The 27264-nt window shown below is 55.6% G+C and overlaps 2 protein-coding genes across 6 annotated transcripts; both read right to left on the reverse strand.

Annotated features, from left to right (window-relative positions):
• Positions 1-347: 347 nt before the first annotated feature.
• Positions 348-16567, reverse strand: RAB44 (RAB44, member RAS oncogene family). Of its 5 annotated transcripts, XM_069875729.1 has the most exons (18): positions 16418-16567; positions 14551-14759; positions 13971-14085; positions 13543-13711; positions 13097-13240; positions 12653-12743; positions 12435-12530; positions 11535-11722; positions 11133-11181; positions 10676-10770; positions 9749-10143; positions 6648-6724; positions 6146-6506; positions 5360-5441; positions 4582-4696; positions 3500-3601; positions 2577-2653; positions 458-1253 (listed from the first exon to the last, which is right to left on the reverse strand). In XM_069875729.1, exons 2-18 carry the CDS (start codon positions 14752-14754, stop codon positions 1166-1168), a joined length of 2448 nt encoding a protein of 815 aa, XP_069731830.1. In that variant the 5' UTR covers positions 14755-14759; positions 16418-16567; the 3' UTR covers positions 458-1165. The 5 variants fall into 5 exon arrangements, 4 of the variants coding, with proteins under 4 accessions (XP_069731828.1, XP_069731827.1, XP_069731830.1 ...); XM_069875728.1 differs by having other exon boundaries at positions 459-1253; positions 6146-6724; XM_069875727.1 differs by lacking the exons at positions 9749-10143; positions 10676-10770; positions 11133-11181; ... (6 more) ...; positions 14551-14759; positions 16418-16567 and having other exon boundaries at positions 348-1253; positions 6648-9741.
• Positions 16568-20382: 3815 nt separating this feature from the next.
• Positions 20383-26712, reverse strand: CDKN1A (cyclin dependent kinase inhibitor 1A). The gene is made up of 3 exons (XM_069875814.1): positions 26651-26712; positions 21990-22400; positions 20383-21464 (listed from the first exon to the last, which is right to left on the reverse strand). The coding sequence occupies exons 2-3, from the start codon at positions 22390-22392 to the stop codon at positions 21415-21417; spliced, it is 453 nt and encodes a 150-aa protein (XP_069731915.1). The 5' UTR covers positions 22393-22400; positions 26651-26712; the 3' UTR covers positions 20383-21414.
• Positions 26713-27264: the final 552 nt, after the last annotated feature.

A 27264-nucleotide genomic window follows, 5' to 3' on the forward strand; every position in this document is an offset into this window, starting at 1 on the left:
TGCTCACCGGCACGATGAGCCAGGAAGGAGAAAAACTAGCTTTACTTTGCCTTATTGGAGACGCTTACCAAGTGCAGTGTGCCCAGGTGGCCACGAAGGCCAATGGCATCTTGGCTTGGATCAGAAACGGCGTGGCCAGCAGAGCCAGGGAGGTTCTTCTCCCTCTGGACTCGGCACTGGGGAGACCAAACCTCGAATCCTGTGTTCAGTTCTGGGCCCCTCACCACAAGAAGGATGTTGAGGCTCTGAAGCGAGTCCAGAGAAGAGCAACGAAGCTGGTGAGGGGGCTGGAGAACAGGCCTGATGAGGAGCGGCTGAGAGAGCTGGGGGTGTTTAGCCTGGAGAAGAGGAGGCTGAGGGGAGACCTCATTGCTCTCTGCAACTCCCTGAAAGGAGGTTGTGGAGAGGAGGGAGCTGGGCTCTTCTCCCAAGGGACAGGGGACAGGACAAGAGGGAATGGCCTCAAGCTCCACCAGGGGAGGTTCAGGCTGGACATTAGGAAAAAATTTTTCATGGAAAGGGTCATTGGGCACTGGCAGAGGCTGCCCAGGGAGGGGGTTGAGTCACCTTCCCTGGAGGGGTTTAAGGGACGGGTGGATGAGGTGCTGAGGGACACGGGTTAGTGATTGATGGGAATGGTTGGACTCAATGATCCGGTGGGTCTTTTCCAACCTGGTTATTCTATGATTCTATGATTTAGGATATATTGCGTATTTCACTGTTCCAGATCAAATCTGATCAGATTGCAAAGTCAGAGCAAAGGGCACAGGGGCACCGCAGGCCCTAACCTCCCTGGTTTCAACCACTGAGTGACTCCTGCTATTCATTTCTTGTATCCCAAGGTTCGATTTGGCTCCCTGCTGCTTCCAGTATTGTTCCAGCATCTCAGCTGGGTTCCTCTGCTGCCTCTTTCCTCAGCCTGTCCTTTGTTTCCAAAAGAAAGTGGTAAAGTCTCCCAACAAGTCTTTAGGAGAGTTCATCTGCTCTGGGATCATGGCAGGAGACGGGTGGGGAATGGGCCAGGTGACGGCCAGCTCCTCCGCAGCGGCTTTTGGTCTCAGCTTCCAAGGCAGAGCCATGGGAAGCAGTGACAGTGTCTGAGGGCTGGTTTTATGCTTTTCTGGCTGCCACTGCAGTTCCAGATCGCAGCAGGGGGGTCTATCCATCACCAACAGCAGCCCTTTTTCTTCTGGGATGGCTTTGGGACCTCTTCTGCCTTCTTTTTCAATTCATCTTCATGAACTTTGAGCATCCTGTGAGAAAAGGAAGCAAATTAGCCTGGTACTTGCCCCATAAATATATATGGGCTACAAAGATGATCTGAGGGCTGGAGCACCTCCCGTACGAGGACAGGCTGAGAGAGTTGGGGTTGTTCAGCCTGGAGAAGAGAAGACTCTGAGGAGAACTTAGAGTGACCTTCCAGCACCTGAAGGGGCTACAAGAAAGCTGGGGAGGGGCTGTTCACAAAGGCTTGGAGGGATAGGACGAGGGGCAATGGGGATAAACTGGAGAGGGACAGATTTAGACTAGACATATGGAAGAATTTCTTCACTATGAGGGTGGGGAGGCAATGGAGCAGGTTGCCCGGGGAGGTTGTGGCTGCCCCATCCCTGGAGGGGTTCAAGGCCAGGTTGGATGGGGCTTGGACAACCTGATCCAGTGGGAGGTGTCCCTGCCCATGGCAGGGGGGTTGGAACGGGATGGTCTCTAAGGTCCCTTCCAACCCAAACTATTCTACGATTCTATGATATTTTGTATTGCTGAGCTATTTGTCTTGACAAGCACTGGCAAAGGCAGCTCAGCATAGCTGAAAGGAGGTTAGGAACTTTCCAGCTCAGCTTGATTCGAGAACCGCAGGCTCTGCTAAAAATGCCAACCTAAATCAAATCACAGACAATTTCTTTCAGCCAACCCAGGGAGAAATCAGCAGCATCCTGAGACAAGTTTTATTAATCTCCTTGAAATGCTGACTATTCAGGAGATGACATCTAGCACTTCTCTCTAGCTCATTCCAGCTGTGCAAATGCTGCTTTGAATTCTCCCTGATGTTCGGGCACATAGAGTCTCTGGTGAGAGCAATGTAGAATCACACAATGGTTTGGGTTGGAAGGGACCTCAAAGCCCATCCAGTTCCACCCCCTGCCATGGGCAGGGACACCTCCCACTGGATCAGGGGCTCCAAGCCCCATCCAACCTGGCCTTGAACCCCTCCAGGGATGGGGCAGCCACAACTTTCCTGGGCAACTTGTTCCAGGGCCTCACCACTCTCATAGTGAAGAAATTCTTCCTTATGTCTAGTCTAAATCTGCCCCTCTCCAGTTTATCCCCATTGCCCCTCGTCCTATCACTACAAACCTTTGTGAACAGCCCCTCCTCATCTTTCTTGTAGCCCCTTCAGGTACTGAAAGGTCACTAGAAGTTCTCCTCAGAGCCTTCTCTTCTCCAGGTTGAACAATCCCAACTCTCACAGCCTGGCCTCGTGTGGGGGTTGCAAATATGAGTATTTAGAGTTTAAAAAGCAGGGAGGGAGCCCATTAAATGCAGGGCAGCTGTCGAAACCTAAGCACATGCCTTACCTGATTAAGCTGACCATGGACTCGGAGACGTTGTGGCCTGAGGCAGCACTGCATTCGTAGAACAAGAGCTGATGCTCCTGGAAATCACAGAGGCCAAATAAAAATGGAATATCATTGCATTGGAATAGTTTAATATGGGAGTAAACAGCCAAGGGTCAAGTCACAGTCAAGGGGAAACAAGAACTCAAGGAAATAAAGAACTCAATAGCTTATTTACTGGAATGTGAGGGTGAAATTCAACTTTTCCAATAGCTACAATGCCAACATTTAGTGTCGAGAAAAGGATTGACGCTGCAGACAGAACAAGATGCGATGCCCTCTGGTTAGTGGAGTGAATACAGAGACATAACTAGATATTCCTGGGCCTTTTGTGCCTGCCAGTGACTGGTTTTTGAGAAAAGGCATTGAAATCCTTGTCCCGTTGCCTCCATTGATAAAACTGGTCAAAGGACACTGGCCTAAACCCCATCAGCTTTGAAACTAAATTGGTAAAGGTGAAATTCTTCTCACTGAATTTGTGTTATCCATTTATCCATCTATGCTTGAAGATATTAGCTGTAATTAAAGCATTTTAGTCTTTTTAAAACAGGGGCTTAGTGGTTTTTTTCTTTATACAATGCTGGAAAGATGCGTGACCCTTCACAGGAAAGATAAGCAGAACTAAAAATGTTCTAATTTATAGATCCAGATCCATAAATGGTTTTACCAGGACGTGGTGCCGAGTCAAAACTAGAATGGCAAGGGGAAAGCAAGGCAAGGAATGAGGAAAGATGGGTTCAGAGATCACTTTGCCACCCGCTGATGCACAAAGACTGCTGAAGGGCTTTCAGCTTTCTCCTGGTCCTCAGGTGGGAGGTATCCATCCTTACCTGCCCTCACCTAACATGGGTGGCTAGCACGCTTTAGCGGGGCCGGGCACATACCTTGGCCAAGCGTTCCCCCTCTTTCGTAGGGACCCGTCTCTCTGCAGCGCAGTCGGTTTTGTTCCCAAGAAGCAAAACAGCAACTCCATCTTCTGCTCCTTCCTGGGCATTTAAAGAGGGGAGGATCAGGATTCTGAATCTCCTTCAAATCATAGCCAGCCACACTGTCTTCACAAACCATCTGGAAGATGCTGTGGCTGGGATTTACAGGCACTGAACAAGGTGACATCCCATTTTGTTCTCATGTTTTTCAACACTGATGTTGTACTGAAAATCTCTGATGTTTTCAATAAGACACAAGCCACCTCCTCTTTCCCAAGGCTCAAAGTGATTCTTGATTTAAGAGTGTTATCAAATTCACTTCCAACATTTTCCATTCCTCTGCACTAGTTTTTAATTTTTAAAAGGTTGATATATACCATAATGATCCTCTCAACACGTTACCCCAGGAAACACTGCAAGAGTGTGAAAATTGTCAGTACTTGAATTTAAATCCTCCAAGAAAAATGCTTTTCTAACCAAAGTCTTACAAGGAGCAGCTGAGAGAGCTGGGGGTGTTTAGCCGGGAGAAGAGGAGGCTGAGAGGAGACCTCATTGCTCTCTACAACTACCTGAAAGGAGGTTGTGGAGAGGTGGGTGTTGGGCTCTTCTCCCAAGTGATGGGTGATAGGATGAGAGGGAATGGCCTTAATGCATCAGGGGAGGTTTAGGTTGGATATTAGGAAAAATTTCTTCACAGAAAGGGTTCTCAAGCACTGGAACATAGTTGCCCAGGGAAATGGTGGAGTCCCCATCCCTGGAAGTGTTTAAAAGATGGGTAGATGAGGTGCTTGGAGACATGATTTAGTAGTGGACAGGTATGGTTGGAGCTGATGATCTCAAAGGTCTTTTCCAACCTAGTGATTCTATGATTTTATGATTCCATGAAAGCGAAGTAGAATGCCCTTTCTCAAAATGCTTGGCCACCCCTAGATGTCCATCCCAAACCAGTGGCAGAGATCAGATGAAGAAACACTGATGGCAGAGTCACCGCCAGCTCCCAGACCTCAAAGACAGAATGAGGGTTTTCTTATTCCACCCACCTGGATGCAGCTCAGCCAATACCGCACATCCGAGAAGGAATACTCTGACGTGATATCGTACATCAGCACAACCCCATCTGCCTTCCGGAAGAACTGCCTGGTGATGCTGTGGTACCTGTGTGCAGTGGAAATGGTCACCAGTACGGTCTAGGAAGATTTTGCCTAGGAGAGAGCCGAAATCCCAATGGGAAGGCTGGGAATTCATGTCTACAAAGAAGGCAAACCCCAGATTTATTTCCTATTCTGATCACAGAAGCCATACAAACAGCCTATGTCCTTATTTTTATCTCAATTACTTCCTCTTTTCTTCTTTATCAGATCACATACTGTACAGTCTCTCCTTAAACAAGCCCTCTTTTCCTTAGCAAAGCCAAAACCATTCATTGCTCTCTCCAACTACCTGAAAGGAGGTTGTGGGGAGGAGGGAGCTGGGCTCTTCTCCCAAGGGACAGGGGACAGGACGAGAGGGAATGGCCTCAAGCTCCGCCAGGGGAGGTTCAGGCTGGACATTAGGAAAAAAATTTTCACAGAAAGGGTGATTGGTCCCTGGCAGAGGCTGCCCAGGGAGGGGGTTGAGTCCCCTTCCCTGGAGGGGTTTAAGGAATGGGTGGACCAGGTGCTGAGGTACATGGGTTAGTGATTGATGGGAATGGTTGGACTCGATGATCCGGTGGGTCTCTTCCAACCTGGTTATTTTATAATTCTATGATTTCCACTAACCTACCAGACCCAGAAACCCACCGGCTCCTCTCCTTCAGCAGACAGCACAGCACCTCACCTCTCTTGACCAGCTGAGTCCCACAGGCGGAGAGCAAAGTGTTTGTTGTCCACAATGAGGTTTTTCACTTGATAATCCAGCCCTAGGAGACACAAAAAGGGATATTTTGACACTGTAGAGTTCATCCTTGTGACAGAGGGTGGGTTAAGACAGCACATGGTGCAGGTGTGGTCTGAGGCTGCAGCTCAAGATGCCAAGTGAACTTAATGGCATCAAGTTGCACCTGGGGATGTTCAGATTGGACATCAGGAAAAATTTCTTCATTGAAAGGGTTCTCAGGCACCAGCAGAGGCTGCCCAGAGTGGTGGTGGAGTCACCATCCCTGAAGTTGTTTAAAAGACAGGTAGATGAATTGCGTAGGGATTTGGTTTAGTAGTGGACAGGGATGGTTGGGCTTGATGCTCTCAAAGGTCTTTTCCAACCGAGCGATTCTATGATTCAATGAACTTCCAGCTTTTAGATCTTTAACGGCTGGATTTTGGCAAGGTCTCTAATTTTATGGTGAATAAAACCAGCTTGGTTAAGAGGGGAGAACGGAATTGAAAGCAAACATAAAGCACAAGGTTCATTGGCAATGGTGCCCTAGAGAGGGCAAGGAGGACCAGCATTGCCTGTCTGGGTGGGTGAAGTTGGTGGTCCTGTTTGGTCCTTGGTGACAGGCTGTACAGCACATTTGGAGTGAGCTGTAAGGTGGGTGTAATGCTCACCAGCAGCTCGCGGGGTGGAGGAAGGGGAATTGCAGTGGTGACCCAAGTGGGTGCTGGAGAGGAGCTGGAGGACACCTACCTACGGTAGCGGTGAGGTGCGGGTTGAAGGTGTCCGCATGCAACCGGTACAGGAATGATGTTTTGCCCACGTGGGAGTCCCCAACAAACAGCACGTTGTAGAGGTGGTCTGGTTCCAGAAAGGCTTCAGGAGAACCCCCTGGGGCAGCTCCTGCCCCATCTGCAGTCACAGCTCCTGGGCTGGGCTTGCCTTCCTGGCTCGTTTGCTGCCCAGCCTCTCGCTTCTTCTGTTGACCAACACTGAGGTCTTTGCTCTCTCCTCCCAGGAGCTGCCTCGGAGGCTGCATGCTGCTGTTTGCTGCATCCTCCAGTGAGCTGTCTCCAAGGACCATCCCCAGCTGATCATTCCCAGCATCTTCCTCCTGTTGGACCGCCGTGTGAAGGGTTGATGCTGGTGGCACCTCTTGTTTTGGAGGCTCAGCAGGTCTGACAGCTACCTGCTCTGTTTCCATCACACGTGGTGGCTTCTCCTCTGGCCACTGGGAAGCAATGCCAAGCCTCACCTTATCTGCCTGTGCCGAGACCTGCTCCTGAAGCTCGTTTTGGGCTGCCTGTCCTGAAGAGCCTAGCCGCCACACATCTGGAACGAGAACATCCTCCTGCATCATCGTTTCCAGCTTTAACATGCTGATTTGTAGTGCCACCTCAGAGACTGGGGGGCCCAACGCAGATGCAGTATGACCGTGGTCCTGCTTTAGCCCTAGACCTTGAGTTTCCAAGAAACTCCTCACCCCTGCCTCCAACCTCTCTCCCTGCCCCACTTTCAGACCTTGAGCTTCATCCAAGGGCGTCCTCTCTGCAGCAGCCCCTTCTCCCTGCTGTAATTCCAGTGTCCGGGTATCCCCCAGGATCTGCCCATCAGGATCAGGGAGTGCTCCCAGCTTTGTGTCCAGCCCAGGACCCTCAGGAGCATCAGCACATGCGGGATATGAAGCAGCCTCACCTGGAGAGGACACAGGTGCACCAGCAGCTCCCTCCAATGCATCTGCAGTGTAAGCTGCGCACAGACCTGCCTCTGAACTAGGAGTCTGGCTTTGCTCCCCTTTCTGCATCCCAGCTGCAGCCAGAATTGGCAGATCTGCTTCTGCTCTCCCTCCGAAGGTTGATTTGAGCTCCTCCACCTCTGTAAGTGGCTGCATATTTGCATCAGAGCTCTGGTCTTCCAGCGTGTCCAGGAGTACAGCCTCCTCCCAAGGCTGCACACCAGCACCAGCCCCATCTCCCTGCTGTGTCTCTACGTGAAGGTCCTCTGCCTGCACCAATTCCACTAACTCTGGTTTATCAACCTGCTCCAAGGGTTGCACATCTGCAGTCATGCCCACTCCCTGCTCTCTCCCCAGGTAACCAGCTTCACTCAAAGGCTGCAGATCTTCCTCCGTGCTCCCTCCTGGGGTCAATTTGAGCTCAAGAACCTCTGCAAGCAGCTGCGTGTTGGCATCAGTGTTTTGATCCTCCAGTGACTCCAGGGTTACAGCCTCCCAGGGCTGCACATCTTCAGGAGTCCCCTCTCCCTCCCTGATGGTCAATCCATGGGGATGAAGCACGTGCTCCTGTGGCAGCCCACGCTTGTCCTGCCCTGGTCCCCCATCCTCAGCCTCCTCCACAAGATGTACAGCTGCACAGTCCCCCCATTCCTGCAGGGTTTCTGGGTTCTGACCCCCACATAGCTGCGTGCCCGTGTGAAAGTCCTCTGCCTCTATCAGTTCCACTAACTCTGGTTTATCCATCTGACCCTGGAGTTGCACATCTGTAGCCGTGCTCACTCTCTGCTCTCTCCCCAGGTAACCAGCTTCACTCAAAGGCTGCAGATCTTCCTCCGTGCTCCCTCCTGGGATCAATTTGAGCTCAACAGCCTCTGCAAGCAGCTGAGTGTTGGCATCAGTGCTCTGGTCCTCCACTGACTCCAGGATTACAGCCTTCTCCTGAGGTTGCACGTGTGCACCAGCTCCCTCTCCTTGTGGATCAAGCTCATATGGCATCTCACATTCACCCTGCCCTTGTCCCCCACCCTCAGCCTCCTCTGCGAGCTGCATGGCAGCCCCACTCTCCTCTCCCCTTGGGGTTTCTGGGCTAAGATCCCCATGCAGCTGCACATCTACCCGGGATGCCTCCTCTGCCTCCTCCAGTTCCAGGCTCTGAGCCTTAACCAGGCACAGTCCATCTTTGTTGGCACCCTCTCCCTGTACCAGTTCCAGCTCCTGCTCTTCCTCTGGATCATGTACTTCTCCATCCTCCTCCAATCCTGGCTTCTGCCCCCAAAATGACACCAGGGGCAGAGGAGCAGCATCCCCCGTGCCAGCGCTGCATTTATCAGCCTCAGTTCTAGGCTGCTCCTCTGCACCAGCCCTGCCTCCCTGCCTGAACCCTGCCCCACACAGATCCACCAAGGGCTCAGGTGGCAGCTCTCGCTCACTCTGCCTTCGTCCCCCATCCTCACCCTCATCCCCGAGCTGCAAGGCTGCATGGTCCCCCCCTCCTAGAGGGGCTTCTGGACTGGGACCCTCACGCAGCTGCATGTGCGCCCAAGACTCCTCTGTCCCCACCAATTCTAGAGCCTGGGCATTAACTGGGAGCAGCCCACCCACATCTGCCCCCCCTGCAGGTGTTTCTGCTGGGGAAGGACCCTCCCCAGGCCCTAACTCTGCTTTGTCGTCGTCCTCCAGGGGTTCCACCCTTGCAGCCCCGCTGCGCCCCTGCTCTGTCCCTGGGGAGCCAGGCTCACCTGGGGGCTGCGGAGCTGCCCCCACCTCTGCAGGCAGCCGCACGCTGACATCGCAGCTCTGGGCCTCCCGAAGTTGCACCTCTGTTCCCGTTCCACCTTCCTGCCCATCGGCGGGTGGCACAGGCAGCACCTCCGTGCCTGCAGTCCCACCCCGCGCTGCGTCTCCCATCGCAAACTCACCCTGCGGCTCTGCCTCCATGGGCTGCGTTACCTCCACCTCCCCTTCCTCAGCCCCAGCTCTGCTGCTCCCTCCGTGCTGAGCTGCTGGCACGATGGCATCTAAGCTCTTGGCACCGATGTGCTCTTCCTCCAGCATCCTGGGGCCAGGATCCACTGTCATCTCAGGGAGGGCTCCATCCCCCTGGGCTGCTCCCATTCGCGCCCACCCCCAGGTTGGTGGTTCTGGCTCCAGGTGCTCTCCAGGCTTTACTGTGAGTTTCTCGGAGCGTCCTGATGGTGGATCAGCTTCTCCCCCCAGCCCTGTGCTCTGGGGCTTTGCACACTCTTCCCGAGCCACAGCCGGGCCAAGCTCACCTGTGACAAGATGCCATCCTGCTGCTAGACCTGCCTCAAGAGGTCCCAAACCTGCCTCTGAATTTTCTCCTTTGCTTAATGCCACTTCCTCAATATCTCCAGGGAGCCGTGCCTTTTCCCAACCTGTTGTTTCCTGCCTCCATCCTACTCCCTTCATCTCCATCAGCTTTCCTGCCTCCACGCTCTCTGCTGGTGCTCCTTGTGGATGCTCAGCTGCCTTTAACATCAGCTTCTTCACACCAGCTCCCTCTTCTTGAGGGATTAACATCCCCCATGCCTCCTTTGGGCTCTCTCCCTGCTCTCCTCCCGGCTCCTGAGCCCTGCAGGGCCCGGCTCCCACAGACGCACCAGCCCGTGTTGTGTCTGGAGCACCAAGATGAGCTGTGGCTGGTCCCTCCTTCAGGTCTCCTTCAAACAGCTCATGAGAGACGTGGCCAAGAAGGACCTCTTGCAGGACCCCAGGGCTTGGGGCAAAGGCTGTGGCTGCCTCCAGCCCAGTTTGGGTCTCAGCATCGTCCCTGGGGTGAGGAGCAGCATCCGCTGGCACAAGGGGTGCACCTGGTGCCTGGGGCTCCAGCGGTTTGCTCAGAGCTGCTATCGCATCGTTCATCTCTCTTAGCAAAGAGCTTTGGTCAGAAAAGCGTTCCTCTTTCAGAAATTCTGGGAAGGGGTCGTCTTCTGTGGAGCTCGTTCTCCGCACGGCTTCCAAATGGCTTATTGCTGCTAGCGGCATTTCCCAAACCCTGGAAAGGGCAGAAAACAGGGAGGGTCAGCTCAGTGCCCTAAACTGGGCTCCAGCTTCCTCCCATCTACCTGGGCCAGTACCAGGGGGGGCTCTGGTCATCTCTCCACCCCCATCTCTCTCCAAACCTGATTTTATTCACCCTCCAGGGGTACTGGAGGTTCACACAGGCAGCGATGGGGACAGGAAAAAGGGGGATGAACACCCAGGAAGACAGAGCCGGGGCCATATCCTCCCAGTGGGTGAGGGTGCCTCTTCCCAGGCTCTGCCTTCACGTCATCAGAGATGGAAAGAAAACCCTCAGCCGTTGGATCAGACACAACAAGTGCCTGAGCCAAGGGAGCAGCGCAAGGTGAAGAGCTGGGGCAAGGGATCTGATGTCTGGGATGAGAGACGAGTGGGTAAGAAGGAGTGTTAAAGGGACTAAACCTCATGTTTTGCCTGGGGAGAGGGGACGATTTGGGCGCTCAGCACCAGCTCACAGCCCTCGGGGGCACAAGCAAATGCAGAAGATGTTGCCCAGGTTTCCTTACACTTGGTGGGTGCTCTTGGCTTTGGGCTCGCCGCCCTGGGACCCCAGCCTGATCCGCATCTTGGAGCGGTACTTTTCACTCTTCGCCAGACTCATCTGCAGTACATGGGGTGGGAAGAAAAAGAGAGGAAAAAAACTTGGTGAGGGAGCCTATCGACCTGAAACGATGCTGAACACGGACTGGTATCCAGATGTACCCACTCAAAATCTTGGGGGTACCAGAACTAAGGAGGGTGCTGCCGTCTCCTCCCTTCCCAAGAACCTGCAGGGCCAACCCAATTTGAGGAAGCTTTTAGGGGAGGCATTGCAGAAGCACCTTGTGCTCTTTATTAGATGGTCTTTAAGGTCCCTTCCAACCCAAACCACTCTCTTGGGCTCCCCAGCAGTCATGAACTGAGGAGCACAAGGCCCTGGAGCTTCGACATCTCATCCCGTTCCCACACACTCAGCTGAAGTACCTGTGGGGACACTGGTGTCTCCTCAGGCAGCTCTGCCACCGCTCTGTCCCTGCAAACACAGAGCACAGGGTTCAAAATGCATCCTCTTCACCACATCCATCCCTGCCCCAGGGTTGTCCCCAGCCTTGGAGAGGGACAACAAAACCCGCAGCCCTTGGATCGGTCTTCGTTGGGTTCTTCCAGGCAAAGGACGTTCCCATCTCTGCTGGGACAGGTTCAATGCCAGGTGCTGATAGCCCTGGCTTATTTCCCTGATGCTTTTCACACCAAACCATGATTAATCTGCACCATGGAGACCACTCAAGCCCCATGATGGCTGAGACCCATCAAACTCATTCCCCATCCGCTGCAGTGCGCAGACGGAACCACGTAGGAGCAGATGCCCATCACTCAGCTACTCACCTGAGCTCTTCCACGTGCTCCCAAGCCACTGCAGCTCTTGCGGTCTGCAGGTGCCCCTGGGTCTGCTGGAGCTGCTGGTGGAGGTGCTGCAGGTGGTCCTCCAGCTCCCGGTTGCTCTCCTCCAGCTGCTGGTTTTCGGTGCTGGTGGCTTGCTGCGCGCTGCGGAGGCTGCGGCACCGCGTCTCCAGCTGCGGGATGGCAACCAGGACACTCACACCCCACCAGGACCCCAGTGCAAAAATCATAGAATCATAGAATAGTTTGGGTTGGAAGGAACCTTAAAGATCACCCAGTTCCAACCCCCCTGCCATGTGCAGGGACACCTCCCACTGGATCAGGCTGCCCAAGGCTCCATCTAACCTGGCCTTGAACCCTTCCAAGGATGGGGAAACCGCAATTTCCCTGAGCAACCTGGGCCAGGGTCTCAACACTCTCATGGTGAAGAAATTTCTCCTTATGTCCAGCCTAAATCTGCCCCTCTCCAATTTAAAGCCATCCATCCTCATCCTATCACCACAAGCCTTTGTGAACAGTCCCTTCCCAGCTTTCTTGTAGCCCCTTCACGTACTGGAATGTCACTCTAAGGTCTCCTCGGAGCCTTCTCTTCTCCAGGCTGAACATTATTATGGATTATTATGGATTACCAACTCCTCCTGACCTGTGGCTGAATTTCTGACCCCTGTCGAGAGTGGTGGGTAGGGAACTCGACTTGGATGCACTGAGATTGAGGAAAGCATGAGGCTGTGGTGGCAAAGGAGAGGCCCTAGGTGAGGTGACACCTTGCATCAAGAGCTGGTGGGGACAGACTGAGATCAGATGTATAACACCATGTTGCTTCTACAGGCATGGCCCACGGACCCCGTACACATGACAGGGGAGCAGAGGTTGGAGCTATCTCACCTCCATTTGCGCCGTGACCAAGCGTTGCACCTCCCTTTCGCTGGCATCCAGCGCTTGCTGCAGCTCCACACCGTGCTGGTGGCTCCGGGCCATGCTCTGGGATGGCAACAAGGATATTAGCACCTACTCACCCGCCTGGGAGATGTCACAGGGGTTTGAGGGTGCTGGAGTCCCTCCAAGGATGGGTGGCAAGGGGACAGGAGCAGCTGGTGACTCACCTTCTGCTCCAGCCGCTGCTTCTCCTGCCGGATCTGCTGTTCCAGGGCCTCGCAGAGCTGCTGCACCTCCTTGTCGTGCTCAGCAACACACCTGCCAGGGACAGCAAGGCCAGGAGGGTGGTCAGACCCTCCTGCAGTGGGTGCAGGTCCCTGAGATCTCATATTGCCCATGGGAGCCTGCAGGCTGCTGCCAGAGGATTTCAGCCAGCAAGGACGTGGCCAGCAGTCCAAGTCTGGCACTTCGGTCATCCCATGTGTGACTGCAGAGGGAGCCCCACCACAAAGTTAGCTCCCAGGGAAACCTCTGCTCCAGACACTGACGGAGATGCAGAAAGCACACTGGTTTCTCCCTCCTTGGATACATCTCCACAACTGGGCTGAGAAGCCCATCCCTGTCCTCATCTCTCCTATCCCACCCTTGTCCTCTGCCCTGGGGTGACTCACTTGTTCAGGGTCACCTCCAAAGCCTCTTTCTTGCTCCTGGCTTCTTGGATGCGGTGCCTCATCTTGGCCAGAAAGTCCTCCAGGTTGCCCAAGAGCTGGGGTTCGTCCTGCCGGAGCTTCACCCAGAGCTGCCAGATCTCCTTTCTGCAGGAAGAGGGGGGTTTTGTGGTGAGCATCTCACCAGAGCCCCCCAAAAGCCGGGCATGCTATGGGGTCCCATGTCATTCAGCTCACACTGTTGGGGAGGTGTGGTCCTGGGGGAAGAGATGAGCATCGGGGTGACCATGATCCTGTTCCCCTGCTCCTGCACTTGGGGCAAAGGCACCTCCAAGCCCTTTCTGGGCTTGTTGCCTGCTTGGGGACTTCTTGCCACAAGCGTTTTCCCCCTTGGGCTGCTCTGCCCCATCCTGCAGGACACCCACGGGTGCTAAACCAGGGTGGCTTACTCTTCAGAGATGTTGTCTGTGCCCAGCTGCTCCATAAATGCAGCAAAGTGTCTCTGCTCCTCGCTGTCTGCCACCTCTACTGGGCTGGGGAGGACCAAGCGGAGCCTCCGTGATGCTGTTTTCCGCCGGCGATGATCCCTGGCAGCTTGTTGGGAGTTCAGGAACTGACCTGACAAGAAAAAAAAACAAAACAACAAAACCTCAGCGCTCAACTGAGCACAAGCCCTGACGCTTCCCACCCCATGGCTTTGAGAAGCCCCTTTGGCACAATAGGACCCCTCATCAGGTGAGCCGTGGGCTGAAAGCTCGGCACGGGGATAGTTTCTGGGCCACCAGCAAGGGGAATGTTTTAGGTTCCAGGTAGGAAAGCACTCGGACTGCATCCAGTGTCAGCCCAGGCTGCTTGGAGGCAGCGTGTCAGCACTCACAGAGCCCGGCAGTGAACTCCTCGGTTCTTAACCTCCCAGTGCCAGCAGCATCCAGGCCATCAAAGATGAGCTCCAGCTCCTCTGTGCTGCATGGGAAATCCTCCTGCTGCAATTTCTAAGAACAAAGCAAATCAGAGGAAAATCCTTGGGTTGGAAGGGACCTCAAAGCCCATCCAGTTCCACACCTCCCACTGGATCAAGGTGCTCTAAGCCCCATCCAACCTGGCCTTGAGCATCTCCAAGGATGGGGCAGCCACCACTGCTCTGGGCAACCTGGGCCAGGGCCTCCCCAACCTCATCGTGAAGAATTCCTTCCTAATGTCTCATCTAAATTTTCCCCCTTTCAGTTTAAAGCCATTCTTCCTCATCTTGTCCCTCCCCAACTTTCTTGTAGGCTCTCTTCAGATACTGGAAGCTGCTCCAAGATCTCCCTGCAGGCTTCTCTTCTCCAGGCTGAATAACACCAACTCTCTCAGCCTGTCCTCATACGGGAGGTGCTTCAGCCCTCAGATCATCTTTATAGCCTCCTCTGGACCTGTTCCAACCTTACCCACTCTGAAAAAACATCCTCATCCCTTACCTTCATGTCCGAGCGGGTGACAAACCCTGCCTGGTCCTTGTCCTGCTCCCTGAAGAAGTCCTGCACCTTCTGCACCATTTCTGATGCCCACGGTGGCTCCTCGCCAGGGGCTGCTGTCGGTGCCTCACTGGAGCCTTCACGCAGCTGTCTGCGCCGGCTGGAGCCCATGCGCCGGCCCTTGGTGCCTCCCCGGCGCTCGGCCATGGCTCCTGGTTTCATAGAATCATAGAATCACCAAGTTGCAAAAGACCTTTTGGATCATCGAGTCCAACCATTCCTATCTGCCCCTAAACCATGTCCCTGAACACCTCGTCCATCTATCTTTTAAACATCTCCAGGGATGGGGACTCCACCACCTCCCTGGGCAGCCTCTGCCAGAGCCTGATGACGTTTTACTCCTGTCAAGGGGGAAACTGGGAGGTGCTGAGCCTCAGCTGGCTCTCTCCTTGCTTGAGATCTTTGATGAGGTGAGAGATGGTGATGGGGGACTGAGCTGGATATTCATTCGGGCTGTTGTGAAGTGCCTCGGTGTGTGGCAATAGGAAGAGAGACGCTTATCTCTGATTGCACAGCGCAAACAGAGCCTCGACATCGTCCTCATCAGCTGTGAGCCCAGCACCCACCGGCTGAGTGGCTTCTCCTTCCACCAGCCCATCCTGTAGCTCCTCACACTCTGCCTTGCCTATGGAGGATGCACGAGGTACCAGTACGGCTCAAGGGCCACCCACGAGGTGACACCAGCTAAGGATGAGCCAAGGCGATGCTGGAGGTCTAGGGGAAAAAATAAAAGTTCTACCTACTTTCTCAGAGCTCAGCAGCAGCCTTTATAATTCCTCCCCCAGCTTTCATAGCCGTGAGTCACCTCCGGGGAGAGCTGTGAGAGACCTCGGGGAGGTTCTCATCACGCCTGCGTGCTCGCCCTGGTTTGTGGGGTGTGAGCTCAGGACCCTCGCGCTCCTCTCTCCCTGTCTGGGACGTGTGGCAACGTCAGCAGCCACCTTGCCATCGCCGTGAGGGGCTGTTCTTTGTGTGGAGAAGCCAAAAAACAATGAGCGGATGAAGCTACGGCCACAGAGAGCAGCTGGCGCAGAACCAGGGCCGTGCCCGAGCTGTCTGATGGCCTCAGCCTTTCTGCTCCCACCCCAGGGACCTCCTTTGGCTGCTGGGGGTCTGTCCCTTTTCTTTTGCAATGTGAACAGCAAATCTGCAAGTGAGGTGCACCAGAAGCATGGGAACAGGCCCCAAAAACATCCCCTTGTCCTTCAAGCCCAACGCACAAGCACTATCTGGTAGCTATACGTGGACACAAGAGGGTCTTGAGGAATTCCTAGAGTCCTACAGGACACCCAGCAAGCCAAGGACGGAACCTGGGTACCTTTACAGTGGTCCCAGCTTCTAAGACAGCAGAAGCAGGAGCTCTGGGGGGGTAGGTGAGGTTGTTTAAGATGCTGAGAAGCCCCCAGTTACCTTCCTTGGTCCCAGGGGTGAGCTGAGGCCCCACGCAACAGAGACACAGAATAAGGAACGGGGCCAGTACCGCAACTGCGCATCCCGTAGCCCTGGCTGAGCATGGAACCCACGGCATCACCGACTTCTGGTGAGCTGTCTCCCCTGTGAAGCATCCCATGCTGCTCCCAGCTATCTGAAAAAGGTTTCTGGCCACCATCCCCCCAAGACAGTGAGAAAAAGCCCCTCCAGCTCACCCAACAGTGAGAAAACTCCCTTTTTTCCCTTACTTTTCTGTGTTTTAAGGTGATGATAGAATGGTTTGACTTGGAAAGGACCTTAAAGATCATCTAATTCCATCCCCCTGCCATGGGCAGGGACACCTCCCACGAGAAGGTGATGCCCGAGCAGCAAAGCTTACCTTCCCCACGTGCCGAGAGGGACTCTCTGTTTCAGGAGGCTCCCTGGGCCAGGAGGGATGCTGGTCCTGCCCCAAGGGTGATGCTGCCGCCCACCGACCTGCCCCGAGCTCTCATTTTCTCTCTTACTCAAGGCGGCTTTCCGTTTTCGGGTTGCACTCAACTGCCGGTGCTCACACGTTTCCTGTTTGCCACGCTGCAAGTGGGGTGTGGGAAGGACCTGATGGAGGGTCACCACCTCCCCAGATCCCAAAGCAAGGGCACCACCAGCATCATCAGCAGCCACAGCAGAAGTCCCCATCCTTTCCTGATGGCCCAACCACGGCTAGAAGGGGTTTGCGGCAGGAGAAAAGCATCAGAGAAACAGCAAATTTTATTTTCAGCAACCAAATAACTTGAACACAAGATTATGCAGAAACCACAGGTTATAACATCTGACTAAAGACAAAACAAACCTGCAAACCCTCTTACAGGGGCTCTTGGGCTCCAGGATTTGGAGATCTTCCCACGGCACTGCTTGTGGAGTTGGTTTTTTCAAGGCGTCCACCTTTAGAATTGGCACCAAACCCACTGGCTGCCCACAGTCTGGTTTGCAGGAGAGCAGAGGACCTGGGCAGGTTGCACACAAAGATGATCCGAGGGCTGGAGCATCTCCCACACGAGGACAGGCTGAGAGATTTGGGCTTGTCCAGCCTGGAGAAGAGAAGGCTCTAGGGAGACCTTAGAGCAGCTTCCAGTGCCTGAAGGGGCTACAAGAAAGCTGGGGAGGGACTGTTCACAAAGGCTTGGAGTGAAGGAGGAGGGGGAATGGCTTTAAATTGGAGAGGGGAAGGATTTAGACTAGACATAAGGAGAAAATTCTTCACAATGAGGGCAGGGAGGCCCTGGCCCAGGTTGCCCAGAGCAGTGGTGGCTGCCCCATCCCTGGAGGGGTTCAAGGCCAGGTTGGATGGGGCTTGGAGCAACCTGATCCAGTGGGAGGTGTCCCTGCCCATGGCACAGGGTGGAACTGGATGGGCTTTGAAGTCCTTCCAACCCAAATCATTCAATGATTCTACTATTTTTTTTCTCCTCTTCAACTGTAAAATGGGAAAATATCCCATTAAAATAATAATAAAGGGAAGCACCCACTATCATCTTCACATTACAACTGGAATTAACACACACTATCACAGCATGGCTCTGGGCCCCAGCTCCCAGGGAAGGAGCCATGGGGTGGAGGCTGCTGCCCTGCTTGCTTCTCCACATCTGAGCTGGTGAAATCATCCACGGGGAACCGGCCGTACAGGTGCCCAGCCCCATCACACCCACCCAGCCCAGCCCTGCTCCTCTGCAGTCTAACCTAATGAAGTAGCAGCCAGCTCAGGTGCAACTGCTCCACTTGGGCGTTTGTAGACCTATTCAGGGCTCGGCTGTTTCTCCTCTGCTCTCCAAGCAAAGCTTGTTCCTGTTACCCCAGCTTGAAGCAACCTCACAGCCAAGCTGGAGTGCTCAGCTTGCAAAAGCTACCTCTGTCACCACTTCTCGCAAGCCCTGGGGCTGGTTGCTGCTGTACAGAGAATCGTGGAGTGGTTTGGGTTGGAAGAAACATCAAAGCCCATCCAGTTCCACACCCTGCTATGGGCAGGGGCACCTCCCACTGGATCAGAGGCTCCAAGACTCATCCAACCTGGCCCTGAACACCTCCAGGGATGGGGCAGCCACCACTGCTCTGGACAACCTGGGCCAGGGCCTCCCCACCCTCACATAATATTTCTTCCTAAAATCTCATCTCAATCTCCTCTCTTTCAGCTTCAACCCATTCCCCCTAGTCATACCCGTGCCCTACCTGATCAGAAGCCCCTCCCCAGCTTTCTTGGAGCTCCTTTCAGCTCTGGAAACTGCTCTAAGGTCTCCTCAGAGACTTCTCTTCTCCAGGCTGAACAACCCCAACTCTCTCAGCCTGTCCTCTTATGGGAGGTGCTCCAGCCCTCAGATCATCTCCCGTGGCCTCCTCTGGTCCCACTCCAACAGCTTCATGTCCCTCCTGTGCTGAGGGCTCCAGAACTCAACACAGGACTCCAGGTTTGGTCTCACCAGAGCAGAGCAGAAGGGTAGAATCCCCAGGACACTGTTGGTTTCTGGGCTGTAGTTGTTGGCTCATGTGGAGCTTCTCACCCTCCAGCACCCCAAATCCTTCTCCTCAGGGCTGTTCCCAATCCATTCTCCTGCCCAGTCTGGATTTGTGCTTGGGAGTGCCCCAATCCAGGTGCAGGACTTTGCACTTGGCCTTGTTGAACTTCATGGGAACGCTGAATTTTGGCTTTGCGTTCCCTCAGGATTCTTTCAGAGGGAAAACCCTGAACGTCTCTGGGAGAGCTCCTTGATTCATGCCTTGTGCCCAGCAAGACTCGAGCTGCAGAGCCCTGTTGGCAGCCTGTGCTGGGGTTGGCACTAGCTCTGGGAGGGTAGCATCCAGCCCTTTCCAGCCCTGAGAAGACACTCTTGGCCAAAGGGGTTTGAGTATAGTGGGGAAAGGAGGCGAAGCAGCAGACCCACCTCCTCCTCCCAGCCCTGCCTGGCTGTCCTGGGAGTCTGAACCCTGGCATCCTCACTCCGTGCCACGTTGGGATGGAAGAACAGCAAAACACAACCTAGGCTGAACACGCAAGGTTTCCATCCATTCTGCAGCTTCTGGCAGTCCCCAAAGCTGGTGGGACACCATCGACCCGTGCCTGGAAGAGGCCGTGCAGAGCTGGGGTCTCCTGGGCATGCAAAGCTCCCTCTTGCACAATGGAACCAGCCCCTGGTTCCGTCAGAGCTCCACAGACAGGGATGAATGGGTATCTAGTGATTTCTTTCTCACTTCCTCCGTTGCCACCACTCCTGACACACGGGAGATGACAGCAGAGGGGAGCAGCCAAGGGGTCTGGAAGAACTGACGTAAGAGGAAAGATTAAAAGGGCTAAATTTGTAGGGCTTGACTCAGCAGCAGCTACGAGGCTACGTGCTTGTGCTCTGCAAGCACTTCAAGGGGCATCAGCACGCGAGGGTGTCAGAGGACAGGCCTTAGGGATCCTCAGTTGAGTGATGACACGAGGTGGTTGCTACTATCAAAACTTTTTTCACCTAGATCACCTGCAAATTGGGTCCTTTGTTACATTTAAGCTTAACTTGAGCTCAAGAGTCCCCAAGCCAGGCATGCTGAGACCTTGGAGAAAGCAGCTGATGTCAGAGGCACCTCTGACTCCCCGAGGATCCCAGCAGCAGTCTCAGTCCCACCACCCAGGACTTGCTGCTCTGTGTCTTTATAAGCAGTGTCACTACGTTCTCTTCCGTGCCCCTGACCCACAGCACAAGCCCCCCTCCTTGGCCTGGACACCTGGAAGCTCTTTAAAGGAGTGGGGACATAGAATCATAAGGTTGGAAAAGGCCTTGGAGATCATCAACTCCAACCATACCTGTCCACTACTAAATCATGTCCCCAAGGACCTCATCTACCCATCTTTTAAACACCTCCAGGGATGAGGACTCCACCACCTCCCTGGGCAGCCTCTGTCAGTGCTCTAGAAGCCCTTCTGTGGAAGGACTTTTCCTGATGTCCAATCTAAACTTGGAGCCATTCCCTCTTGTCCCATCACTTGGGAGACACGACCCGCTTGCCCATGGCTAATGGCCACCTGCCCCCAAAGAGCGCACTAGGGGATCAGAGAAGGGGACTGGGGTCACAGCAGGGAAGAGGGGAATGGTAGCAGCAGCAATCCTGCACCAAGGACCCTAGCAGATGCTGGCCAGGGAGTGGAGTTAAGCATGAGACTCATGGAGAGATGTCTCCTCTCTCAGCCCTTGGGCAGCTCCTGGTCTGATGGTTCAGAAGTGAACCCCAAGCCCTCAAGAACCAGGCAGGAACCCAGAGCAGAGCATCCTCCTCCCCACAACCAGCCCCTGGCTCCCAGCACGGCTTTATCCATTAACCCAGAGACACCAATTCCTTTACACAAGTGTTTATTTAGAGTTAATATTTATAGGCAAACAGGTATTTCCCCTTCACTCCCCCCAACATAGACTTAATAGAATTGTCTTTTTTTTATAAATAAACATTAAATGCTGGGAGCTTGCCAGCTTCACTGACAGCAAAGTGCATCGCGGTGCAAGGCGGGAGGTCGACCCCATCCCTTTTCTGTCTGGGACCATCTTGCACCAGTTTCTTGAGTCCAAATCCAGCAGAGCAGGAGATGAACCCCATGAAAGTGCTGAGATCTGACAGTGTTGAGTTCTTCAAGAGCAGGACTTGTCCTTCACCACTGGAACAAAGTGGCTTTTGCTCCAGGACATCCCTTGGTCCCAGAGGTGACCGGAGCTCATTGCCATGCAGAGCTGGGTGAGAGGTTCCTCTCCTCCACACCAGCCCCCCAGGAAAAAAAAGCTACCATTTCATCTTTCAGCATCATCCTTGCTGGTGAGCAGGACTTCTCCTAGGACAATCCAACACAGCCAGAGCAGGCAGCTGCCCAGCCTGGCATCAGTGCTGAAGAAGGCAGGAACACAGGGACAAAGAGCATCGCTCAAGCCAACAACAAGGTGAGAAAGTGGGGATTTGGGTCACCAGGGAACCCTAAAGCCTCCCAAGGATATCTGGTGCCACCAGGCAGCTGGGACAAGTGTCTTCATGGGCAGCCATCAGATGGACAGCAGGATGGTGCAAGGATGGTGCCTGGCCTCACCAAGAGAAGGCAGAAGGCACTCTTCTCTGCAGGCAGGGCAATGTCTTAGTCCCACCAGGCCCCCTTCAGTCCTCCTGCAACCCCTCTGTGGGGCTACAAGCCTCAACACAGGCTACTCCTAAACATTGCACACAGTTGTGGTCCCTCAGGACCCCAGAGCTACTCATAAATAGGGAACTAGAGACTCTACGTTGCTTCATACAGACAGCTTACACAGTACAGGGAGGGGGAAAAGAGCCATGGCAGGTCAGCATCAGCAGCCGTCTCTGTTGGCAGAGGAGCCAAGCACCACCAGGTCACGGCTTGTGTTTGTCAGGGACAATCCTCCGCTTGGAGCTGTAGAAGTCTGGAAGGCAGAAAAGGAGGGTTGGAAAGTGCCTCCAGCCCATCAGGAGGAGCGGGGCAGGAAGGTGGTGTCCCCAGGGAAGGTCCCTAAAACCCAGCCCAGGTGGACTTCATCTTAAAGCCACCCACCCAAAGCCATGTATCCCTGGAGAGAAGAGCCTGTAGGTCTCCACCACCTCTTTTGTTTTGTTTCACTTGCACTCCCGCCTCTTGATCTTAGATGACAGGCCCAGGCCATTGGCCATCTATTTTGGGCATCTTCAGCTGTAAGACCCACAAGCCCAATGTGAGGCCCCTGCCCAGCCCCCAGCAACCAAAAGGCACCCAGTTTGTGGTCTTTTCCACCTTGAAGCTGGGCTCCGCTCCTTCAGCGGAGAGGTGCATGGAGGGTGGTCCCCTCCCCATGCTCAGGAGCCAGGCAGGACTCTTGCACCCAGTTCCCCTCCACCTGTCCCTACCAGGAGAGCTGTGACATCAGCAATGCCATCAAACACACATGAAGGAACACCAAGTCTCCAGCACTCACCTTTTATGGTGGTCTGCCGACGTTTCAAGCTCTGCAGGGAACCAGCCCTGTAAACCTCTGAGCTCTGCTGAGATTCTTCGGGGCAAATCCTGCCAGGATAGTCCTTGGGAGAGACCTTGTGGACCAAGGAGCTCCTGCTCTTGCTGTCGGTGGCCTTGACCAGGCTGCGGACCTCCTGGGGTGGCTGCTCAGCCAGGAAGACCCTCTCCCACTTGAAATGTCCTTCCAAGGGAGTCTCCGTCTCAAAGTCAAAATTCCAGCGTTGCTGAGCTTCTTCCAGCTGTTGCCTCAACAGGTCCTCAAAGTCATTCTGGAGCTGCTGGTGGTCCACAGGGCCAAAGAGGTTCCTGCACACCTTGCTCCTGCGTGGTGTCTGCTCAGTCCTGCTCTGAGACAGGGGCATCCTAGCAACTGCGAGGAAAGCAGAGCAAGTTACTGGGTTGTTGAGCAAGACCAAGGGTCAGCACATTTCCTATCAGAGCAAAGCGCACAGTAGCCAAGGTGGGACAAGCTGAGCTGGGCTTTACAACAAGGCAACCCAGAGGGGCCAGGATGAGCCAGCGCTCGCCTTGGACTCAGACATTTGGGATTTTCATGGTGTCTTAGACTTGAACATGACTGGATGTCAAACACAGCCTGGTGCAACACAGAAGGATGGGGAAAGTACAAGTGTTGACGTTCCCCATTCCACCCCCAGCTGTTAAAATCCTGCTGAGGCAGAGCATCCACCACTTGGATGTTGCCACCAGCTCCCATCAACAACTCCACTGCCTTCCTACTTCCATTCAGGCACAAGGCAAGTTGGCACACGGGCAAGTGAAGCAACAGGATGTTTTTCTGGCTGGTTTCTTCATCTCAAGAAGCCAGGTCCAGTGGCCAGGAAGCCTTTTAAGCAACTGCAAGAACATGCCACAAGCTTGACCACTTTGTTAACCACCCTCCTTATATGCAAGAAGTTGTTGGGTAACCAGAAACAAGACCCTGTTTGTTTGTAAATCGGTGCCAAAAGCCTTGGCGTTCACAGTAGAGGGACAAAACCTTTCCTTTTGAACAGTCCTCCCCCTTAAACACATGTGGGTCTCATGGATCCCTCACACCACCAGTGGCTGAAGAACCTCATGTAGAGCTCACAAATCCCCCACACAACCTGTGGTTATGAGGAACCTCATGTGGGGCTCACAGATCTCTCGCACCACCCATGGTTATGAGGAACCTCATGTGGGGCTCACAGATCTCTTGCACCACCCATGGTTACGAGGAATCTCACATGGAGGTCACAGATCCCTCGCATCACCCATGGTTATGGGGAACCTCACAGAGCTCACGGATCCCTCACACCACCCATGGTTACGAGGAACCTCATTGTGGGGCTTACAGATCACTCACATCACCCATGGTTATGAGGAGCCTCATGTGGGGCTCATGGATCCCTTGCACCACCCAGCATTATGAGGAACCTCACAGAGCTCACGGATCCCTCGCACCACCCATGGTTATGAGGAACCTCATTATCACAGCAAAGCAAACAACGCTCTGGGATTTGGCAGCTCTCAGAGCAAAGGCTTGTCCTTGCTTCGACAGCCGTGCTCAGTAAATCTGCTTTAAATAAAAACTAGCTTCACAAAGGTAAAACCCTTGGGTGCAAGACAGCTTCTCCTCACCCACCCCATCTGGGACCCCGACCCCCAAAGGCAGGGCCAGAACAGCCCCCCCTGGGTTCCTCAAGGATGGGGTGTTCAGCCTCCCACAGCGAAGGTTTCTGATCAAACTCAGCATCTTCAGATCGCCAGGCAGGGCACCCACCCACCTGGGGGTCCACGCTCCATCTCCAGTGCCCCCCCTGCTCCAGCCGGGTCCTGCTCCCCAGCCGGGCTGAGCATCCCTGAGTAAAAATAGAAACCCAGCTTCCTATCGCCTGGCAGGCCGACACACAAACAGGGTGACCTCATCGTGGTGCAAGTCCCAGCATGTCCAGGCAAGCCCCGGCAGGTACCAGGCAGGGAACGTGCCTCACCACCCTGACCGGACACCCTCCGGCCTGCCCTGCCTGTGCCAGACGTCCATCTGCTCAGCCTCAGGCGCCCCCCGCCATCTCTCCCCTCCCCTCAGACACCCCCCGTGTCATCTCCCCTCGCCCCCAGGCACCACGCCCCCCACCATCTCTCCCCTCCCCTCAGACACCCCCTGTGTCGTCTCCCCTTGCCCTCAGGTGCCCCCCCACACCCGCCACCTCTCCCCTCGCCCTCAGGCACCCCCTGTGTGTCATCTCCCCTCGCCTTCAGGCGCCCCCCCCCACCATCTCCCCCCTCGCCCTCAGGCACCCCCTGTGTCGTCTCCCCTTGCCCTCAGGCACCCCCCCACACCCGCCACCTCTCTCCTCGCCCTCAGGCGCCCCCCCCCCACACCATCTCCCCCCTCGCCCTCAGGCACCCTCTGTGTGTCATCTCCCCTTGCCCTCAGGCGCTCCCCCCCTCCTCCCCGCCATCTCCCCCCTCGCCCTCAGGCGCCCCCGTGTCATCTCCCCCCTCATCATCAGGCACACCCCCCCCCCCCCATCTCCCCTCATCCTCAGGCACCCCCCATGTCATCTCCCCTCATCCTCAGGCACCCCCCATGTCATCTCTCCCCTCATCCTCAGGCACCCCCCATGTCATCTCCCCTCATCCTCAGGCACCCCCCACCCCCATCGCCATCTCTCCCCTCATCCTCAGGCACCCCCCATGTCATCTCTCCCCTCATCCTCAGGCACCCCCCATGTCATCTCTCCCCTCATCCTCAGGCACCCCCCCCACCACCACCATCTCTCCCCTCATCCTCAGGCACCCCCTGTGTCATCTCCCCTCACCCTCAGGCACCCCCCGTGTCATCTCCCCTCACCCTCAGGCACCCCCCGTGTCATCTCTCCCCTCATCCTCAGGCACCCCCCGCCATCTACCCCTCACCCTCAGGCACCCTCCCCCCCCCATTGCCATCTCTCCCCTCGCCCTCAGGCACCCCCGTGTCATCTCCCCTCATCCTCAGGCACCCCCCATGTCATCTCTCCCCTCATCCTCAGGCACCCCCACCACCCCCCCCACCACCACCATCTCTCCCCTCATCCTCAGGCACCCACACCCCACCCCCGCCATCTCCCCCCTCGCCCTCAGGCACCCCCCGCATTGTCTCTCCCCTCGCCCTCAGGCACCCCTCGTGTCACCTCCCCTCGCCCTCAGGCGCCCATCTCGCCTCCCTCGCGCCCTCAGGCGCCCCTCTCCCCCCCCCGCTATCTCTCCCGTCACCCCCTTGCGGCCCCCCAACTCTCCCCTCATCCTCAGGCCACCAGCACAGCCCCACACCTCAAGAGAACAGCTTCACCCTGACTCATGAGTGCTGGAGCCACCCAAGAGGGAAGGACAGACAAGGGCTGGGGCACTGTCCCCTCCCAACGCCTCGAGGGTCCAAAACAAGAGCTGCGAGGTTTCCTACAACCCAGCCGGAGAAGCCCGAGAGGGGCTGCGGGTGCATTAAAATTGACTATAGATTATCAGAGCCTCAAATCGAGGAGGACAAGGGCTGGCATCGCTCTCAGCCCCTTCTCCCAAGCAAAAGCTTCCCACGACCCACCTGGAGAAGCCCGAGAGGTGGGCAAAGAGGCGATGTGGGGGCATTAAAATTGATTGCAAACTGTCAGAGCCTCAAACAGGGCTGGGTCACCCCTCCCGCGGAGCTGGCGTTGCTCACAGCCCCCTCTCCAAAGGAAGAGCTGCAAGTTTCCTTGCAAGCAACCCAGCAGGAGAACCCCGAGAAGCGGCCAAGAGGCGCTGCAGGTGCGTTAAAGCCTCACCCAGCCGAGCTGGGAGACAAAAAAAAGCTCCCAGGGACGCGTCCACACCTCCCTCCCCAGCCTGCCAGGCACCTGCGACACCCCGGACCAGTTACACCAGTTGGGAGAAGGCCCGGGGAGCAGGAGGGGCCGGGAGAGCAGAGAACGGGCGGCTCATCGCACCCACGGGCCCCCGCGCTGCTCCGCGCCCCAGCGCCACCGGGGGGCGAGCGCAGCCCGCGGGGGGAGGAGACCGGGGCTCCCCCGGCTCCAGCCGCACCCCCAGCCTCTACACCGGCACCCCGAACTGCAGCCCCGAGAACCGGGCACCGCGTTCACCCGAACCCCCCTCCAAACTCCGACTTGGGCACCGACACGGCATCCCCCCCACCCCAGCCCTGCATCCCTCTCCCCGCCCTCCCAGCCCCCCCATCTCTCTCCCACCCCCTCCAAGCCCCGATCTCGGCACCGACACTGCATCCCCCCAACCCCAACCCTGCGTCCCTCTCATCACCCCCCCCACCAAAGCCCCGCATCTCTCTCCCAGCCGCACATCTCTCTTCCCCTCCCTCCAAGCTCCGATCTGAGCACCGACACCGCATCCTCCCCCCAGCCCTGCATCCCTCCTCGCTTCCCAGCCCCCCATCTCTCTCCCAGCCCCGCGTCTCCCTTCTCCCCCAACCTAGAGCCCCGCATCTCCCTTCTCCATCCCCACCCTAGCCCCAGCCCCGCATCTTCCTTCTCCACCCCCATCAAAGCCCCGCATCTCCCTTCTCCCCCAACCCAGAGGTCCACATCCCTCTTCCCCCAGCCCCGCATCTCTCCTCATCCCGCCTCCCTCCCCCTAAACCCCACGCACCGTTTTTCTCGCTCCGCACCCGCCGCAAACCTGAGCGGGCGCTGCTCGACGCGGTTTTTATACCGGGGCAACGGGGGGGGGGCGGGGCCTCACAAACGGCGTCGCCCGGGATTCCCCCCGCCCCGCCCCAGGGACTAACGGGACCTCCGGGGCAGGGACCCCACCTCGGGGACACGGGACCCCCTTTTCTAGGGATGCGGGGACACCCCCCTCGGGGATACAGGACCTCCTTCTTAGGGGTGCAGGGACTCCCCCATCGGGAACATGGGACCCCCTTTTCTAGGAGTGCAGGGACTCCCCCCTCGGGGACACAAGACTCCTTTTCTAGGCATAAAGGGACCTCCCCCATTGGGGATACGGGACCCCTTTTCTAGGGATAAAGGGACCCCCCCCCCACCAGGGATACAGGACCCCTTCTCTAGGGATAAAGGGACCCCCCTATCGGGGATATGGGAACCTTTTTCTAGAGATGTGGGCCCCCCCCATCAGGGATACCGGACCCCCTTCTTAGGGATGCAAGGACCCCCCCATAGGGGATATGGGACCCTTTTTCTAGAGATAAAGGGACTCCCCATCAGGGATACAGGACGCCCTTCCCAGGGGTGCAGGGACCC

Source organism: Phaenicophaeus curvirostris, chromosome 24 (assembly GCF_032191515.1).
Source record: "Phaenicophaeus curvirostris isolate KB17595 chromosome 24, BPBGC_Pcur_1.0, whole genome shotgun sequence".
Lineage (NCBI taxonomy): Eukaryota > Metazoa > Chordata > Aves > Cuculiformes > Cuculidae > Phaenicophaeus > Phaenicophaeus curvirostris.

What these genes read in the sequence shown, in the direction of transcription:
- RAB44 (XM_069875726.1), bottom strand. Translation starts at nt 9,668, where the DNA reads ATGTTAATCCCTCAAGAAGAGGGAGCTGGTGTGAAGAAGCTGATGTTA. An exon ending in GACTCAGCTGGTCAAGAGAG is followed by an intron (nt 4,697 to 5,359) that starts GTGAGGTGCTGT and finishes CACTGCACACAG; the next exon opens with GTACCACAGCATCACCAGGC. An exon ending in AGGGGGAACGCTTGGCCAAG is followed by an intron (nt 2,654 to 3,499) that starts GTATGTGCCCGG and finishes TGTGATTTCCAG; the next exon opens with GAGCATCAGCTCTTGTTCTA.
- CDKN1A (XM_069875814.1), bottom strand. Translation starts at nt 22,392, where the DNA reads ATGCCCCTGTCTCAGAGCAGGACTGAGCAGACACCACGCAGGAGCAAG. An exon ending in TCGGCAGACCACCATAAAAG is followed by an intron (nt 21,465 to 21,989) that starts GTGAGTGCTGGA and finishes TCTGCCTTCCAG; the next exon opens with ACTTCTACAGCTCCAAGCGG.